The 18,033-nt window shown below is 42.5% G+C and overlaps 1 protein-coding gene across 9 annotated transcripts in view; it reads right to left on the bottom strand.

The window, feature by feature from the left end:
* Window positions 1-16,793, bottom strand: part of EML6 (EMAP like 6) — a 298,929-nt gene extending 282,136 nt beyond the window's left edge. For 3 of the 9 annotated variants that reach the window (XR_012667789.1, XM_048842342.2, XM_075127190.1), the window contains exons 1-2: window positions 16,484-16,791; window positions 14,227-14,914 (exon numbers count right to left, since the gene is read on the bottom strand). Coding sequence is in view for 8 of the 9 variants with exons in the window: in XM_048842342.2 (XP_048698299.1) it covers window positions 14,227-14,423 (197 nt within the window). In the remaining variant the exon portion in view is untranslated. Of the gene's footprint in view, window positions 1-14,226; window positions 14,915-15,355; window positions 15,482-15,770; window positions 15,978-16,483 lie in introns of those variants that run through there. The other 6 variants (XM_048842336.2, XM_048842339.2, XM_048842337.2 and 3 more) reach the window with 5 other exon arrangements.
* Window positions 16,794-18,033: the final 1,240 nt, after the last annotated feature.

Here is an 18,033-nt window from a genome sequence, read left to right as displayed (position 1 = left end):
GATTGACTGTATGTTGTATGAAGAAATACTTCCTTTTTTTTTGTTTTAAACCTGCTGCCTATTAATTTCATTTGGTGACCCCCAGTTCTTGTGTTATGAAAAAGAGTAAAAAACACTTCCTTATCTACTTTCTCCACACCAGTCATGATTTTATAGACCTCAATCATATCCCTTTGTCGTCTCTTTTCCAAGCTGAAAAGTCCCAGTCTTATTAATCTTTCCTCATACGGAAGCCGTTCCATACCCCTAATCATTTTTTTTCCCTTTTCTGAACCTTTTCCAATTCCAATATAGCTTTTTTGACATGGGCGCCCACAGCTGCACGCAATATTCAAGATGTGGGCATACCATGGATTTATATAGAGGCAATATGATATTTCTGAAGTGGGTTCTTGCCCATGAAAGCTTATACCCAAATAAATTTGGGCCACAAGGACCCCTTTTTTAACGATTCCCAACATTCTGTTCACTTCTTTGACTGCCGCTGCACAAGTGAGTGGATGTTTTCAGAAAACTATCCACAATGATTCCAAGATCTCTTTTTTGAGTGGTAACAGCTAATTTAGACCCAATCATTTTATATGTACAGTTGGCATTATGTTTTCCAATGTGCATTACTTTGCATTTATCAACGTTGAATTTCATCTGCTGTTTTGTTGTCCAGTCACCCAGTTTTGAGAGATCATAGAATCATAGAATCATAGAATATCAGGGTTGGAAGGGACCTCAGGAGGTCATCTAGTCCAACCCCCTGCTCAAAGCAGGACCAATCCCCAATTTTTGCCCCAGATCCCTAAATGGCCCCCTCAAGGATTGAACTCACAACCCTGGGTTTAGCAGGCCAATGCTCAAACCACTGAGCTATCCCTCCCTCCCTAAAATATCAGGGTTGGAAGGGACCTCAGGAGGTCATCCAGTCCAACCCCCTGCTCAAAGCAGGACTAATCCCCAATTATTGCCCCAGATCCCTAAATGGCCCCCTCAAGGATTGAACTCACAACCCTGGGTTTAGCAGGCCAATGTCAAACCACTGAGCTATCCCTCTCCTTCTGTAGCTCTTCGCCGTCTGCCTGGGACTTAACTATCTTGAATAGTTTTGTATCATCTGCAAATTTTGCCGCCTCACTGTTTACCTCTTTTTCCAGATCATTTATGAATATGTTGAATAGGACTGGTCCCAGTACACACCACTATTTACGTCTCTCCATTCTGAAAACTAACCATTTATTCCTATCCTTTATTTCCTATCTTTTAACCAGTTACCAATCCATGAGAGGACCTTCCCTCTTATCCCTTGACAGCTTACTTTGCTTAAGAGCCTTTGGTGAGGGACCTTGTCAAAGGCTTTCTGAAAATCTAAGTACACTATATCCACTGGTTCCCCTTTGTCCACATGCTTGTTGACCACCTAAAAGAATTCTAACAGATTGGTGAGGCATGATTTCCCTTTACAAAAACTATGTTGACTTTTCCCCCACAAATTATGTTCATCTATGTGTCTGACAATTATGTTTTTTACTATAGTTTCAACCAGTTTGCCAGGTACTGAAGTCAAGCTTACTGGCCTGTAGTTGCCAGGATCACCTCTGGAGCCCTTTTTAAAAATTGGCATCGCATTAGCTATCCTCCAATCATTTGGTACAGAAGCTGATTTAAATGATAGGTTACAGAGTACAGTTAGTAGTTCTGCAATTTCGCATTTGAGTTCCTTCAGAACTCTTGGGTGAATACCATCTGGTCCTGGTGACTTATTACTGTTTAGTTTATCAATTTGTTCCAAAACCTCCTCTAATGACATCTCATTCTGGGACAGTTCCTCAAATTTGTCACCTAAAAAGAATGGCTCAGGTTTGAGAATCTCCCTCACATTCTCAGCCGTGAAGACTGATGCAAAGAATTCATTTAGCCCTGGTTTATACTATGGAGTTAGGTCGAATTTAGCCGTGTTAGGTCGATTTAAAAATGACTGCGTCCGCACAACCAACCCCGTTCCGTCAACCTAAAGGGATCTTAAAATCAACTTCTGTACTCCTCCCCGACGAGGGGAGTAGCGCTAAAATTGACCTTGCTGGGTCGAATTTGGGGTAGTGCGGATGCAAATCGACAGTATTGGCCTCCAGGAGCTAACCCAGTGTGCTCCATTGTGACCACTCTGGACAGCACTTTGAACTCCGATGCACTAGCCAGGTACACAGAAAAAGCGCCAGGAACTTTTGAATTTAATTTTCTGTTTGGTCAGCGTGGTGAACTCAGCAGCACTCAGCAGCACAGGTGACCATGCAGTCCCTCAATCATCTCCATCCCTGAGGTTATCGCAGATTAGAAGGCGAAAAGAACACACTCGCAATGACATGTTTTCCAAGCTGATGCAGTCCTCCTGCACTGATAGGGCACAGCTTAATGCATGAAGGCATTCAGTGGCAGAAACCAGGAAAGAATTAAGTGAGCGCGAAGAGCAGAGGCAGGACGCGATGCTGAGGTTAGTGGGGGAGCAAACGGACATGATGAAGCATCTGTTGGGAGGAGTAAACAGACATGATGAAGCATCTGTTGGAGCTGCAGGAAAGGCAACAAGAGCACAGACCCCCGCCGCATCCACTGTATAACCGCCTAACCTCCTCCCCATGTTCCATAATCTCCTCACCTAGATGCCCAAGAACACAGGGCCGGGGGGAAGGCTCTGGGCACCCAGCCACTCCACTCCAGAGGATGGCCCAAGCAACAGAAGGCTCTCATTCAAACAGTTTAATTTTTAGTGTTGCTACAATAAGCAATGTGGCCTTTTCCTTCCCTCCTCCCCCACCCCACCCGGGCTACCTTGTCCGTTCTCATTTTTTTTAATTAATAAAGCAAGAATGCATGGTTTCAAAGCAATAGTTACTTTATTTCGAAGGGGGGAAGGTGGTTGGCTTACAGGGAATTAAAATCAACAAAGGGGGCGGGGTTGCATCAAGGAGAAACACACACAACTGTCACACCAAAGCCTGGCCAGTCATGAAACTGGTTTTCAAAGCCTCTCTGATGCACAGTGTGCCTTGCTGTGCTCTTCCTATCGCCCTGCTATCTGGCTGCTCAAAATCGGATGCTAGGCGATTTGCCTCAACCTCCCACCCCACCATAAACGTCACCCCCTTACTCTCACAGATATTATGGAGCACACAGCAAGCAGCAATAACAATGGGAATGTTGGCTGCACTGAGGTCTGACCTAGTCAGCAAACAGTGCCTGCGAGCTTTTAAACGTCCAAAGGCACATTGTACCACCATTCTGCACTTGCTCAGCCTATAGTTGAACTGCTTCTTACTACTGTCCAGGCTTCATGAGGCATGAGAGCAAGGGGTAGGCTGGGGTAGGTGCAACCATGCGGTGCTGCTGGCTGGGAGAGCAGCCTGAGGCAGAAGCCTCCAGCTCGCAAAAGAGCAGGAGAGCAGAATTGCAGCGGAAGCAGTGGAGCCGTACACCATGCCCTGGAGGTTGCTAGGAGCCGGGCAGGGAAGAACCCCCGGCCAAGCTACATGTCCGATGAGGACGGCTACCAGTCCTACTGCACCATCTGCTGCAACAGCAGCAGTGACAGTACACTGAGCGGGCTCCATGCTTGCCGTGGTATGGCGTCTGCACGGGTAACCCAGGAAAAAAGGTGCAAAACAATTGTCTGCCGTTGCTTTCATGGAGGGAGGGGCGACTGATGACATGTACCCAAAACCACCCACGACAATATTTTTGCCCCATCAGGCATTGGGAGCTTAACCCAGAAGTCCAATGGGCGACGGAGACCCACAGTGCACCACTCCATAAATCGATGCTAGCCACAGTAGTGAGGATGCACTCTGCTGACTTAATGTGCTTAGTTTGGACATATGCAATCACCTATAGAAAACTGAAGTCTAAAAATCAACTTCTATAAAATCGACCTAATTTTGTAGTGTAGACATACCCTTAGTTTCTCTGCAATGGCCTTATCATCCTTGAGTGCTCCTTTAGCATCTCAATCGTCCAATGGTCCCACTGGTTGTTTAGCAGGCTTCCTGCTTCTGATGTACTTAAAAAAAATTGTTATTACTTTTTGAATCTTTGGCTAGCTGTTCTTCAAATTCCTTTTTGGCCTTCCTAATTATATTTTTACTCTTCATTTGCCAGATTTTATGCTTCTTTGTATTTTCCTCACCAGGATTTAACTTCCACTTTTTAAAGGATGTCTTTTTGCCTCTCACTGCTTCTTTTACTTTGTTGTTTAGCCACAGTGGCACTTTTTTGTTTCTCTTACTATGTTTTTTAATTTGGGTATATATTCAAGTTGAGTCTCTATTACGTCTCTGAAAGGTTTCCATGCAGCTTGCAGGGATTTCACTATTGGCGCTGTACCTTTTGATTTCTGTTTCACTAACCTCCTCATTTTTGTGTAGTTCCCCTTTCTGAAATTAAATGCTACGGTGTTGGGCTGCTGTGGTGTTTTCCCCGCCACAGGGATGTTAAATTTAATTATATTATGGTCACTATTACCAAGGGGTCCAGCTATATTCACCTCTTGGATCAGATCCTGTGCTCCACTTAGGACTAAATCAAGAATTGCCTCTCCTCTTGTGGGTTCCAGGACTAGCTGGTCCAAGAAGTAGTCATTTAAGGTGTCAAGAAACTTTATCTCTGCATCCCGGCCTGAGGTGACATATACCTAGTCAATATGGGAATAGTTGAAATCCCCCATTATTATTATTATTATTCAGCTGACAGTCCCGGTGTCTCAGAGTCCAACATACCAGGTGCCATAAACTATGCTGAAGTGGTCTTGGCAGCAGGGGAGCGTTTTTTCTTAGCTGCTTCCTGTGGAGGTGAAAGCTCAGCCCACTTTTTTGTAGCCTTCTTGGGCAAAGGCCCTCTAGGAGGAGCTATTGCGACAGGACCTTTGTCAGAGGCTGCTGTTGGCGACTGTTGGCCGGGCCGGTCCTCAACTCAGGATCTGAGGCTGGTTGCAGAGATTTTTCCATTGTATAAGCTTAAATTGGAGATCCCTCATTTTCCTTGTTCTGGCCTTTCGATTATGGCAATGCGAGCACTTCTGAGGGATATGTGTCTCTCCAAGACAGCAGACACACTGTGCGTGTCCGTCAGAAACAGGGATTGACAGCCTGCATGTCAGGCACCGTTTTTAATCCCAGAAAGCCAGGCATACCAGATAGTTTTCTGTCCCAGAATGGGGGGGAGGGGAGGAACGACACAGTAAAACTCTAGATAAACTGAAACTTATTTTCCTAATAAGGAATATAAGGATAGAAGAAAAACAACTTTTGTTTGGTTGGTTTTTTTAAGAAAGTAAGATAAAATAAGTAGGAAGGGTAAGAATAACTACTAACTAACTGCTAACTAAACTATTTTCCATAAATGAATCTTATACTAAATGTAGATAAAAGGAGCTGCTAAGTGCTCCGACTCAAGCCAAAGGCAGCAGAGAAGGAACGGAGGGACGGTTGGTCATGCAGTGTTATGTAACCACCGGAGGCAGCATGAGATGGCGACAGTGCATGGACAACCCAAGCAGGCACTACTATTAAAAATCTTCGATTACAAGCACAGGGCACATGGACACCTAAAGTGGAGCACCTTACGATTTTAGACACAATATCTAGCTACAGCTAATAACTGGAATTTTAATTCTGTGTATTTCAAATATTGTTGATTTTGTATTTTAAAATCTTGAGCAAACACTTCCAAAAATAACCTAAAGTTTTAGACTCTTAAATAAGTAGCCTGATATTTCCAATGTTCTGATAATCCAGCATCTCCCATTGGGAACTGCTAGGTGATCTACAATTTGAAAATCTAGACAGAAATATTATTTAAGTACTTTGGGCCTTGGTGTTACATAAAGTTATGAACATGCTTAACTTTAAGCACATAAGCAGTGTTATTGACACCAATGGTATTACTGACATGATTAAAGTTAATCATGTGTTTAAAAGTTTGCAGAATCAGGACCTAATTATGTATTTAGAACCCTAAAGTAAAAGCTCTAATTTAAAAAAAAAAAGTTATTTTTTCTGAATACAAAGTTCTCTACAAGTTCAGTTCAACTTCCCATATCTGGCTGGGGGCAGGAAACAAGAGATGTCTATGTTATCCCTAATTTATCTGAGAAAAATATAATTAAGTTAGAATATTTGTTCAAAACCAGGAGGTTAAAGATAGGCCATAGTAAAGATTTACCAAACAAGATAATCAGTCTTGTTGCTAGTGCTAGTGCAACTTGGTCATAACTTTATAAGGTCTTGAAGTGGATCACCAAGCCATACACCTCCTTAGAGAAGTTTGGGTTCCAAATCTAAACATTTGACTCAAGCTCTTGCTCATTCCAGTCTCGACAGTGACATTTTAAAATGTGTACAAATTACTACACAAAACCAGGAAAACTACTTTAGGAAATGATTATTTGCCTTCCCTTAAACTACAAGAATCATTTTAGAAAGAAAAGATACTTTTGGAGATGGATACTACTGCAATAGAAATTGTGTTGGTAGAGTAAGTGTTTACCATCTGGCAAGGCCACCAGACCAGAAAGATTCACTAATGAGTTTTATAAAAATGTTTAATCGGTCTCTACTGGAACACATGATTGGCACATATAATTATTCTACTTTAACAGGGATCCTGCTGTGGATGCTAAAATAATGAGCATTGCTATTTAAAAAAAAGAAAACGGCATATTCCCAAAAGTCTGTGCTTCATTATAGATTGTTTTCATTAATAAATTCTTGGTCAAGGCCTTGCCTGTTCATCAATTACCATATAAATCAAATCCCCCACAACCAGGCTGTAAGGAACTATAACTGACAGGGGAAAGTGTACAGCAACAGGCTAGTAACTGTACAGAATGCATGTATTCTTATTGTCTGGAACAATTCTATCAATACAGGGCTTCAGATAGGAAATACTGTAAAAACCCCTATAAATGTAATATCAGTATTAAATATCCAGCTTTTAAATGGAGCAACTGTAACTGTTTCTAAACTGCACTTTTATGAATAGTCTGGTGTTTTATTAATATGAAGTTTTTAAATACAGAATTAGTGAACAATTCTCAGATTTTAGAAACATTAATTAAAAACAACAATATCTAAATAATATTTTATATATTCAGGAGAAAGTCAGTAAGTTTGCTTTATGCATTCCACAAATAAGGAAGAAACAATAATCCTTAGGTAAAATTGTAGTGCATTAAAGTTATCTTTTAATTATCTTTCTCTATCTAGTCCCACTGTAATTTTTTTACACTAACAAAAATTGCCACATGCCTAACCCTGGCCCCAGTCCTGATCCCCCTCTCGCACCCAAACTCCCTCCCAGTGCCCACACCCTGCACCCCCTCCCGCATCCCAATCCCTTGCTCAGCCCTAAGCCCCTTTCCTCACCAAAACTCCTTCCCAGAGCCTGCACCCCTTCCCACACTCTGAACTCCTCAGCCCCAGCCCCCTCCTGCACACCAGAGCCCTCAGCCCCACACCAGAGCCCTCATCCCCTTTCTGCACCTCAAGCTCCTGCCCCAACTCCCTCCCACACTCCAATCCCTCACTTCTGGCCCCACCCCAGAGCCCACACTCTCAGCCAGAGCCCTCACCCCCTTTCACACCCCATCCCTTGCCCCAGCCTGGTGAAAATGAGAGAGTGAACGAGAGAGCAAGCAATAGAGGGAGGGGGATGGAGTGAGTGGGGAGTGCAGCCTTGGGGAAGGGGTGGGGCAGGGGCAGGGCCTCGGGGCAGGGCAAGGGTGTTCAGTTTTCTGCAATCAGAAAGTTGGCAACCCTAGTCCAAGTCACTCTTTACACCAGTAAGTGCATATACAGTAGGGGTTTGCATTAATGCAACACCACTGCAGTTACATTGGTATAGGCACACCAGGAACTAAAATCCGAGTGTAGGCATGCCCTTAAACTTGCCTGCTTTCATTTATAGCCTTTGAGTGGCATGCCTGATTATCTTCCCCTGAGTAAATATTTTTCATTTCATCCAACTTTATAAACATTGATTAAGCCTCAACACCTCTGTGATGCTTGGTAACATGGCCATTTTACAGACAGGGAAATTGAAATACAGAGAGAGTGTCCTGACTGATTTCATATATGAACGGCTTGTCTACATTAGTTTTTGTATCCATTTAATTATATTGTTTAGAAATTGGTATAGTTAATTGGAACAACGTATATGTGCATTCACACTAGGAACTGTACCACTTTAATTATATTGGTTTCTAAAACTGATATATAGTTAAAAATCATTACAAACACTTATGTAAATCAACCCTAAGTCAGTGGCAGAGCCAGGAACAGTGCTGGCTACAAGTAGGGGTGCTGGAACAATTTTTATAGTGGGGGTGATGGAAACCATGTCTTTGATGTTTGTTATTACTACTACTGGCCAGGGGGTGCAGAAGCACCCCCAGCAATACTGGCTACAAGTCACTCACTCAAATTATTAGTCAAATTTCTCCACAGGGTACTGTGCAAGAAATACCGCTCTCCCCCCCCCCCCCCCCGCAACTATTAGCAACTCCTATAATTATTATTTCCGTGCAACCAGGAAAGAGCAGCCCACAGCAGCTACAGCAAACAAAAACACTAACAACTGGAACAGTTACTCATTATAAGCCATTCATTTCTTTGTAATAACTGCAGAAATGGATCAAAAGGAAAGAAATTGAATGGCTAACACTGTAGTGCTATTTAGTGGGGTTAATATATGTTTAGTTACATATTATATATTTCTAGACTGTGATGAAAAGTGTTTTTTATCTTTTTAGGTCTTGCAAAAAATATTTCCAAACCTATGCTGCTGCTGCTGCTGTTGAAAAGTTACATATTAGATTTCAAAACACACCTCGTATGGAAAATATGTTTAAACAGAAGCGAAGTAAAGGCCTTCGTATGCCAAAAGCACTATTTATGAATATAATGCTGGAAAGTCACTGATTTTCATCTTGCTTTTATATTTCCAACACAATAGCTCCACATCACAACATACATCTTCATCGCAAGAACTGTATTTCATTCACTGACTTCACAGAATACCGGTTACCTCCTAAGAGCAGCACAGATCTTTTGGCCTTGTTACATCAATTACAGAGATGACAATTGAGACCTACCATATATAATTTCTTACTTAAAAACGTCTCCCTTCAGAATCACTACAATCTACTTATACAGGTTTAAATAACCTGGCCTAAAGAAACTGGCTTTTATAATAGACAATCACATTTTTAAAAGTTATCATCATACACTCTTGAACATGGAAAACTTTCATAGTCCAAGAAATAAACGTCTAAATAAGGGCTAAGAAAAACAGGAAACCCCTTCCCAACCTGAATTTTGTAATGCACATTGGAAAACACAATTGCAAGTATACATATAAAATGATGGGGTCTAAATTAGCTGTTACCCCGCAAGGAAGAGATCTTGAAGTCATTTTGGATAGTACTCTGAAAACATCCACTCAATATGCAGAGGCAGACAAAAAAGCTAACAGAATGTTGGGAATCAAAAGGCATTACGAAAGGCATAGCTAATAAGACAGAAAATATCATATTGCCTCTATATAAATCCATGCTACGCCTACATTTTGAATATTGAGTGCAGATCTGGTCACCCCATCTCAAAAAAGATATATTGGAATTGGAAAAGATACAGAAAAGGGCAACAAAAATTATTAGGGGTATGGAACAGCTTCCATATGAGGAGAGATTAATAAGACTGGGACTCTTCAGCTTCGAAAAGATATGACTAAGGGTGGATATGATAGAGGTCTATAAAATCATGATTGGTCTGAAGGAAGTACATAGGAAAGTATAATATACTCCTTCTCATAACAAAAGAATTAGGGGTCCCCAAATAAAATTAATAGGCAGCAGGTTTAAAACAAATAAAAGCAAGTATTTCTTCACACAATGCACAGTCAACCTGTGGAAGTCTTTGCCAGAGGATGTTGTGAAGGCCAAGACTATAACTAGATAAATTCATGGAGGATAGGTCCACCAATGGCTATTAGCCAGGATGGGCAGGAATGGTGTCCCTAGCCTTCATTTGCCAGAGGCTGGGAATCGACAACAGGGGATGGATCACTTGATGATTACCTGTTCTGTTCATTCCCTTTGAAGTACCTTGCATTGGCCACTGTCGGAAGACAGGATACTGGGCTGGATGGACTTTTAGTCTGACCTAGTATTGCCATTCTTATGAGAGTCATAAAGTGTTGGATGAGAACAGTGAGCTGAGTGAAAATTTTTCCAAGGGAACAAATTTCCATTGAAAAATACAGATTAGAAAAAATTTAAATATTTCACAAGAACATATCAATTTCATTGAAATGTTTTACTTTGTTTCAATACGGTCCAAGTGTTTAATTTCAAGGTTATCATTTTTCCTAATACATATTAATTATATATGATAGTTGAACAAAGCACTTGGACCTTATCAAAACAGAGCAATTAGGTACTTCTAAATGCATTTTTTTCACAAATTTTGTTTCATGAGAAATTCCAACACTTTAAAATTTCCAGATTTCAACCAACTGTAGAACAGAACTTCTGAACCTTCACAGGCAACTGTACCTATTTACCAGATTCAGGGCTTAAGGATTCTTCAAGGAACATTGATTTTCCTCCAGAAGCTCGACTCCCTACTGAGAATTTTCTTTGTCATCAGCAGAGGCATGACCAGCAGAAGAACCAGGGAAGGAGGAGGAAGCAGCACCTGCTCCATTCTACAGCTTGAGCTTCCAACAGTGAGCTTTTTTTCTGTTGTTTACCCTTTGTTCTCAACTCCTTTCTGGCAGCAGATCAAACAGTGACCTCTGTATTCCTCCCCTCTCTCCTGGCACTGTCTACAGAGAGATACTATACCCTTCACTACAGGGGAAATAGTAAAGATAGCAAAGAGGGAGAAGGGTGAAAAAAGGCCCAGTTTACTCCTACTACCAGCAGATCAAGAAGAAGCCATGAGGAGAGGTGCTCATTAGTGGTTGCCAAGGCTTGCTGTCTCATTTTTGAGAGTGCAGGATAAAACCATAAAAAGCGCAAATGTAATTGATGTCTATGACTGATGTCTATGATTCTATGTCTGCCTGAATCTTCAGAGAGACTGTAACAATAGTCCTGTGAGGTGTGAACTGCCCCTATTCACCACAATGATGTGATGGCTCACACTCACAATAATAATTTAAATATGAACATCATTAATTATTTCACAGCTGATCAAAGCATATAAAGGAGATGGAGAATTGTATTATGAAGACAGCACAATCTACTGTGATTGACATCTCATTTTTCCATCAGAAGTAGATGGTGCTTGAGAGAATATCACCATTTATTTCCCTCCCTCTGTGAAGAAAGACCATAGCAGAGCCCACATGATCATATTTTGAACATCTAGACATTCCACCAAGAGTGGTGTCTCAAGTGCACAGAAATTGATTTGGGGGGAGGGCTGGATCTTGGAAAAGTATCACTACTTTTCCCCACCTCCAATCTGAACTCTAAGTGTAATTTAAGAGGCTCTTGTTTAACTTAGCCAAAAAGGAACTATATCCACTGCATGATGTTGACACAAAGCCAAAGACAGGGCAATTTGTGAACTGGTGGAAGTGAAATTAATTTTTTTTTAACATGTGACCTTTTCATTATGGAAAAACATTGATGCCCATGACTTTGGTAAAACACTGCAAAGTGGGATGGTAACTCTCAATCTCTATAAATGTTTTTATAGGGTTCATCAACTCTCATAAAAACAGTACATCCCTGAAAGGTTTTGCTACAAATGGAGCCAATAGGAACCTATGGGAGGCAGAAAAACCACATATTCAAGGCCTTCATACTGATTCTGCAGTATTTTCCAAAGTGTAAAGTTTCATTTTAATTAAAAAAAAAAAGTTACAAACCCCTTTAGTTACAATGAACTTTCATATTGCAAATTTATGCACTGTTGTCATGAGTCTGGACATAGAAGAAGTAAAACAATAGCACCAATGGAAATACTGAAGAACTATTGCCCATTCATCTCAATAAGATGTTGGCTCTGACACCTAACTGTGACAATTTAAATGTTAACATTTATTAAGCACTTCACTGCTTATCATACCAGTGAACATCCAGCTAAAAAGTGGCTATATTGGATGCTGTGCCTGAATTCTCTATTAATGAGAATCACAAAATGTACCAAAGGAATAAAGGCATCAAGTATTACAAATGCAAAAAGAAAAATATTCTATCAGCAGAAGACTTGTCTTTTCCTAAGCCCCACATCCCAGCAACCTTCCTTGGCTATGAAGAGATACATGGAACGCCTATTTGGATCCCATTGATGCTGCTATTTACTTGGCAACAGAGCACTCATTTTGAGCAATGCAAAATACTCCTGCCACCTCCAGGAGTGGAACATGCTGACTCAGCAGAATTATCAGCCCTAACAGCTCAGGAATTGAACTGTAGTTTCAAATCCCAGCATATTACGCTAACCACAGGACTAGTCCTCAAACAGCTTTTTGATTTAAATAACTGATTTGCATACTACTATCCTTTACAATTAGAATAAAACTAGCATGTAGTGTCAAAATGCCAATGCTTAACACCTACATACCCTCCCCCTGTTTTATCATCAAAATTTAGTACATATGCAGTGTACTGGAAACAATCCTCAGAAATGTTCCATAAATGACCAGCCATACAATTTATACAATAGTAATCATCAGGACACTATTTCCTTAGCAGATGGAAATGCAACAAAATCAAAGCTTTGAATGAGTGTATTAAAATAAAACTCATATATACATTGCTAAATATGGACCTTGATTATTATACTTTCTAGCTTCTAAGGAATAAATAAATGACCAGCAATATAAAAGGGAGGTACCAGGCATTTAATGAACTACCATGGGTACTTTTAAAAAGTTCATTCTGGTTTTAGAGGTAGTAGCATTTCAAGAAATAAAATTTAAATAAAGAATGTCGCATGGATTGGGAATACCTTTAAAACCAGAATGAACTTTGTAAGTGCACCCAATGAAAAGAGGGAGGTAAATGAGCCAACTAACATATGTATGTGGTAGTGAAAGACATCATGTTGTATAAGGTAGATGGATTTCTGTAAGCTATGACTCCAGTATGGTTATCTGACAATTGCAGTATTTGCATATTCAGTGGCAAAACCTAGATGGACACCCCGACGTTCAACTGCTGGATATGTGTTTTCTGCAGCACTGTTGCACCATGATTCATCATGTACTATTCTGAATTCCAGATTACTCTGCTTGAGTAGGAGAAGTTTCATCTATACTAAATTTAGGTGGTAAAAAAAATGGTAGGTGGCCAACAGTTAACTGGCTTCAGCAGTCCATGCAGCTTTTTTGTACTGGGGTCCAGATTTCTCTGGTGGAATAGTCGAAGCAAAATTTGTTCTCTGTTTTGTTGATACAATTTCTGTGTTTGTGAACAAAATTTGGCAGAATCCAGCTGAACCCAGAAACTGAATCCAAATTTTTGCAATGCTAGGGCACATCTTAAGGTACAGCAGGCATGGCTAAACATGTTCTCTATTTAGGCAGTAGAATTTGAGAGACTGAGATGAAAACTTGGCTTAATCCAGGATTCAGGTGTTGAATCTGGACTTTTGTAGTTCTGTTGAACAGAATGCACTGGCACACAATTTTCCTGGGGCATGAGCAACTAAACTTGTTCTTTGTTGAAGTGGAATTGGCAGTGTGGGAACCAAAAAATGGCAGGATTCAGGTGCATTTGTGATACTGTTGAACTGGGATGTCTGGAGTCCAGATTTTATTGCTGTAAGAGTAGCATCTACACCATATTCTCTATTTAGTCATCATCATTAAGGGACTGTGGACCGAAAATTGGCAGGGCTTTTGCAGTAAAGTTTTTGCACTAAACTTTTTTGATTTTTCCTGTTGTGGTGGTGTTGTTTTTTGTTTGTTTGTTTGTTTGTTTGTGGTGCAATAGGAGAGGCTAAACTCATTTTCTATTCTGAATTCCAATTTGGGGGCTTCAATACAAAAAAGATCAGCAGGATCCAGACAGATCTAGATTTCACCCAGGCCTTTGATGACAACCTGTGCTTCTCCCTAAAATTAAAGAAACATGCTCAGAGGTGAGTAGAGGAGGAGGTATTTACTAGTTCTCCTCTCCCCGCCCCTCTCTATTAACCCCCACACACACCAACTGTCTGCCCCCCCCCTTACCTGATAATATCATCGTTGTGTCCCAAGAAGAACTTCTGGGTGTGCTCTCTGGTGTTATAAATCACCCCGACTCCAGCCACGAAGTAAACCACCTCCTTGCCTGCCGTGTAGTACAGGTTGTTGCGGCACTGGTGACCCCTGTACCCGTAAACCCATTCCAGACGTAGCTGGCATCTAGGAGCTGTCCGATCCGCCATGATAATCAATCCCCACTCCCACAAGCACACACAAAACCTAGTGCCGCCCTCCCTCTTCCCCCTTAAAATGTTTCCCTCTTTTAAACGTTATCAATTCCTGCCTAGCTGCTGAATTTTCAGGTTGCACTTTCCAATGCTGATTTTAATCAGAACACACATTCACGGACCAGCTCTGCTGCTGCTGCTGTTCCTGCCGCGGCTGCTACTATTGTGCTGGCACCATAATCTTCTGTTGCCCGAGACAAGCAGCTGCAGCCTCCCCGCTGCTTTGCAGCCCAGACAACTTCTGGGGCGAGGAAGGGGGATAATGCACATACACGTAAATTAATGTCACACAGGTCTTTTCTTTCCAAAGGCAAAGTAACTTCTGTATGTCACCACCATCTGGAGAAGAGTCCGGGCTGTGTCTCCTCTAATGCACTTTCTTGTCTTCCTCCAAAAAGAGGCTTTCTGGGTTTTTCCCTTTTAAAATTTATGTCTGTAGATTTAAACTGAAAATAAAAAAGGGAAAAAAGTATATTTTAAATGTAAAATAAACGTGAACTTAAAATGCAAAGTGTAAGGGTTTTCCAGCAATAAATCTGAATTTATTCTGTCAGTTCTAAGCGAGTTATATGGAATTCTTCTCAGCTTTTCCACCATAATTCATTTGCAATTGTCAATCTGCATACAGGATAATGTTCAAGAGAAACAGAATTAACATAATACATCCAAACAAGATGACCTCTTCCCCGCTCTGTCCTAAAAAAATAGCTCTCTCGGAGTCTAAAACAACAATTTAATTCAAACACTGTCCATTTTGCAGCCACCAAAACATTTCAATTTACCATCAAGTCAAGAAAGCATTTTTAAAAAAATGTTTACTACCATGTTTTGGAATAACAATTTTTTCCTTGCACCAACACATACTTTCATGATTTCCTTTTCCTTACCCTAAAGCCGGAATTAAATTTTTAGTTCGTATCCTTTCTGTGTGGTTTCTCCACATCCTTTGTAACATTCACCTCACACCACACTCATTCACCAAAAAGCCAGTCACAAACGTCAGAGAGAGATTTCTGAATCAGAGAAGAAGAAAAGCAAAGACTCATGCAGATAACACTGTTCAGTACTAGATGGAAGGGAGGATAGGAATAAGCTAACCAGCAAAAGGCTAAACCATGCATTTTCCACAGAATATGCCTCTAACCATATTCATTATCCTCCATTTAACCTTATATTAACAAACTAACCCAGAGTGTATTGGTATCGGTTAATATAAACTGTACCTCACAACCACAGCAGTATTCCTCAGTGGTGCCTCCCCCAGACACATAAGCAATATTCCCCACTTAGTACATAACCTACTATCAATGAATCCACACTGAAAGCAATACGACCCTTCGGGTAAAATCTGGCATCACACACAAAGATATACTCCACACAAGGAATATAATCCGTCATCACACTCAAAACAATAGTCCATGGTGGTGGTATAACCCGGCGCTGTCCCCCAGAGCAACACTCCACAGAGGGGACTGGACTGGGGAGCTTTAAACTTCATGTCACATGCTGAGCAATATTCCCCATAGGAGTAAAACGGGGCATCATCCTGCACAGGAGGTAATCTGACACGAATACCCCCAGCCAGAGAAATGTTCCCACAGGGATGAACGGATACGAACACCCACAGCCAGAGCAATGATCTCCGGGGGGGGGGGGGAATAACGCAGGGCATCGTGCCCGAGAGGCAACGATCCCCTCTGTCTCGGGGGGGGGGGGGGGAATAACGCAGGGCATCGTGCCCGAGAGGGGAGAATGGATACTAACCCCACAGCCAAAGCAACGATCCCCTCTGTCGGGGGGGGGGGGGGGAGAGGGAATAACGCAGGGCACCGTGCCCCAGGGAAGCGAGCGGATACTACTAACCCCACAGTCAAAGCAATGCTCCTCCGTGTGTGGGGAGGAGGTATAACACAGGGCACCGTGCCCCACTAGGGAGTGGTAGTGGGGGGATGTGACCTGACACAAAAGCCCACAGCCAAAGCAGCGCGCCCAAGCGGTCGCTATCTGTCACCCACCTGGCAGCAGCGCTCTTCTCCGCAGCCTGGTTCATGTGCTCCGAGGCGAGTGGCGACAGAGGCGAGTACAGCTCACCCAGGCAGCGCGGAGAGGAGAATGGCACTCCCTTGGCTGGCTGGCTGGCTGGCTGGCTGGCCGGCGTCCCCTCCTTCCCCCTCCCGGGGCTCAGTCTCCAGCGCACACGGCCAGGCATGTTTCCTAGGCAGCCCTGGCGCCTCACTCAATGTGGGCGGGAAGGTTAGTGAGTTGGCGTAAGCGGCTTTGGAGAATCGGAGAGGTTCGGTTGGAAACCCCAACGCCCACAGCTCAGCCTGCTCCTTGCGGAACCTGCTTGGCAGCCTCTCAAAGTGGATCATGGGGATTGGAGTTTCACCCGCGCCTTTGAGTCGCCTCGCCGGGCAGGGTAGAGTCTGTGAGCGCCTACAAGTCCCAAGGTGCAACGCGACTAGGACCCCGCCCCGTCCCCTAGTGGTTGCTGTGGCGTTGGATATGCAGCTTGGTGGCTTTGGGTGATGGCTGCAGCTGTCAGAAACTGCGGCTGAGGGGAAACAAATGGGCTGCGGAGCAACGGCCAAGGTGGGGGAGTGTCCTGCGGCGCCGGGCACCCTGTCTGCGCCATTGCTCACCTACAGTTTCCCCATCCTCTTCTTTCCCTTCCTGCTGTCAAGCTTCTCGCCCTCTATTGCCTCAACCTTTGGGTCCGCCACTCCCCTCCCTACATCCCCTCACTCCTACCTTTCTCCCCCTTCCCCCACAGTGGGAACAGTCTCTGCTTACACACACACACCCTCACTATTTCTAACTAAATTTTCCTTGGCTGCCTTCCACCCCTGCTCCCCTCTGTTTAAAGACCTGCCTATTGAGCTATTTCCAATGGAAATATTACAAGGTTTGCCAACCTCAAGCCTTCAAACACAGCGTGACCCAGACACCCAGAAAGCCTGAGATTGGCTGACAAATCATGAGGTTTTAAAAAATAAAAACTTGGGGTCTTTTTATTTGCCTTCTGGGGTTTGGCCCTTTAGCGTCCATGTTTTCTAGCTTTTCTCTGCAGCAATAAGGGCTAGACACATCCATTTTTTAACTAAAGCTGAGAATCTCACAAATTTAAAGGACTCCAGGAGCAGGGGCTATACCTAAAACACCAGATATGAGACTCTCCAATACAGTGTGCTATGCTATGGTGTGTCCCTAGAGAGAAGGAGGTAATAGCACAAAAGTACTTACCTTCATATGCAGTGAAAGTGCCCTAGATCCCTAAAGTGTTCATCCAAGGTTTTGAATTTGATTTTTGGTATCACAAAGGTTGTTACTCTTTGACCCCTTCATGGTGCTTTTGGGAATTGTACTTTAGCAGAATTCTGAAAGTCACACAGGGTCCAGGTAATAGACCAGATTTAATTCAATGATCATGAGGAAATATAATTTATGCTTCATAGCACCCACTGTGGAAGCTACACCATAGAGGGATTCACTGTCAAGGAAAAGCAGCTTTAAATTCTAGATAGTGTGTAAATCCAGCTAGTAAATAATCCCCAGAAGACGTTGC

Source organism: Caretta caretta, chromosome 3, assembly GCF_965140235.1.
Source record: "Caretta caretta isolate rCarCar2 chromosome 3, rCarCar1.hap1, whole genome shotgun sequence".
Classification (NCBI taxonomy): Eukaryota; Metazoa; Chordata; order Testudines; family Cheloniidae; genus Caretta; species Caretta caretta.
Note: the sequence above shows the minus strand (reverse complement) of the source record. Positions and strands in the feature narration are given on the sequence as shown.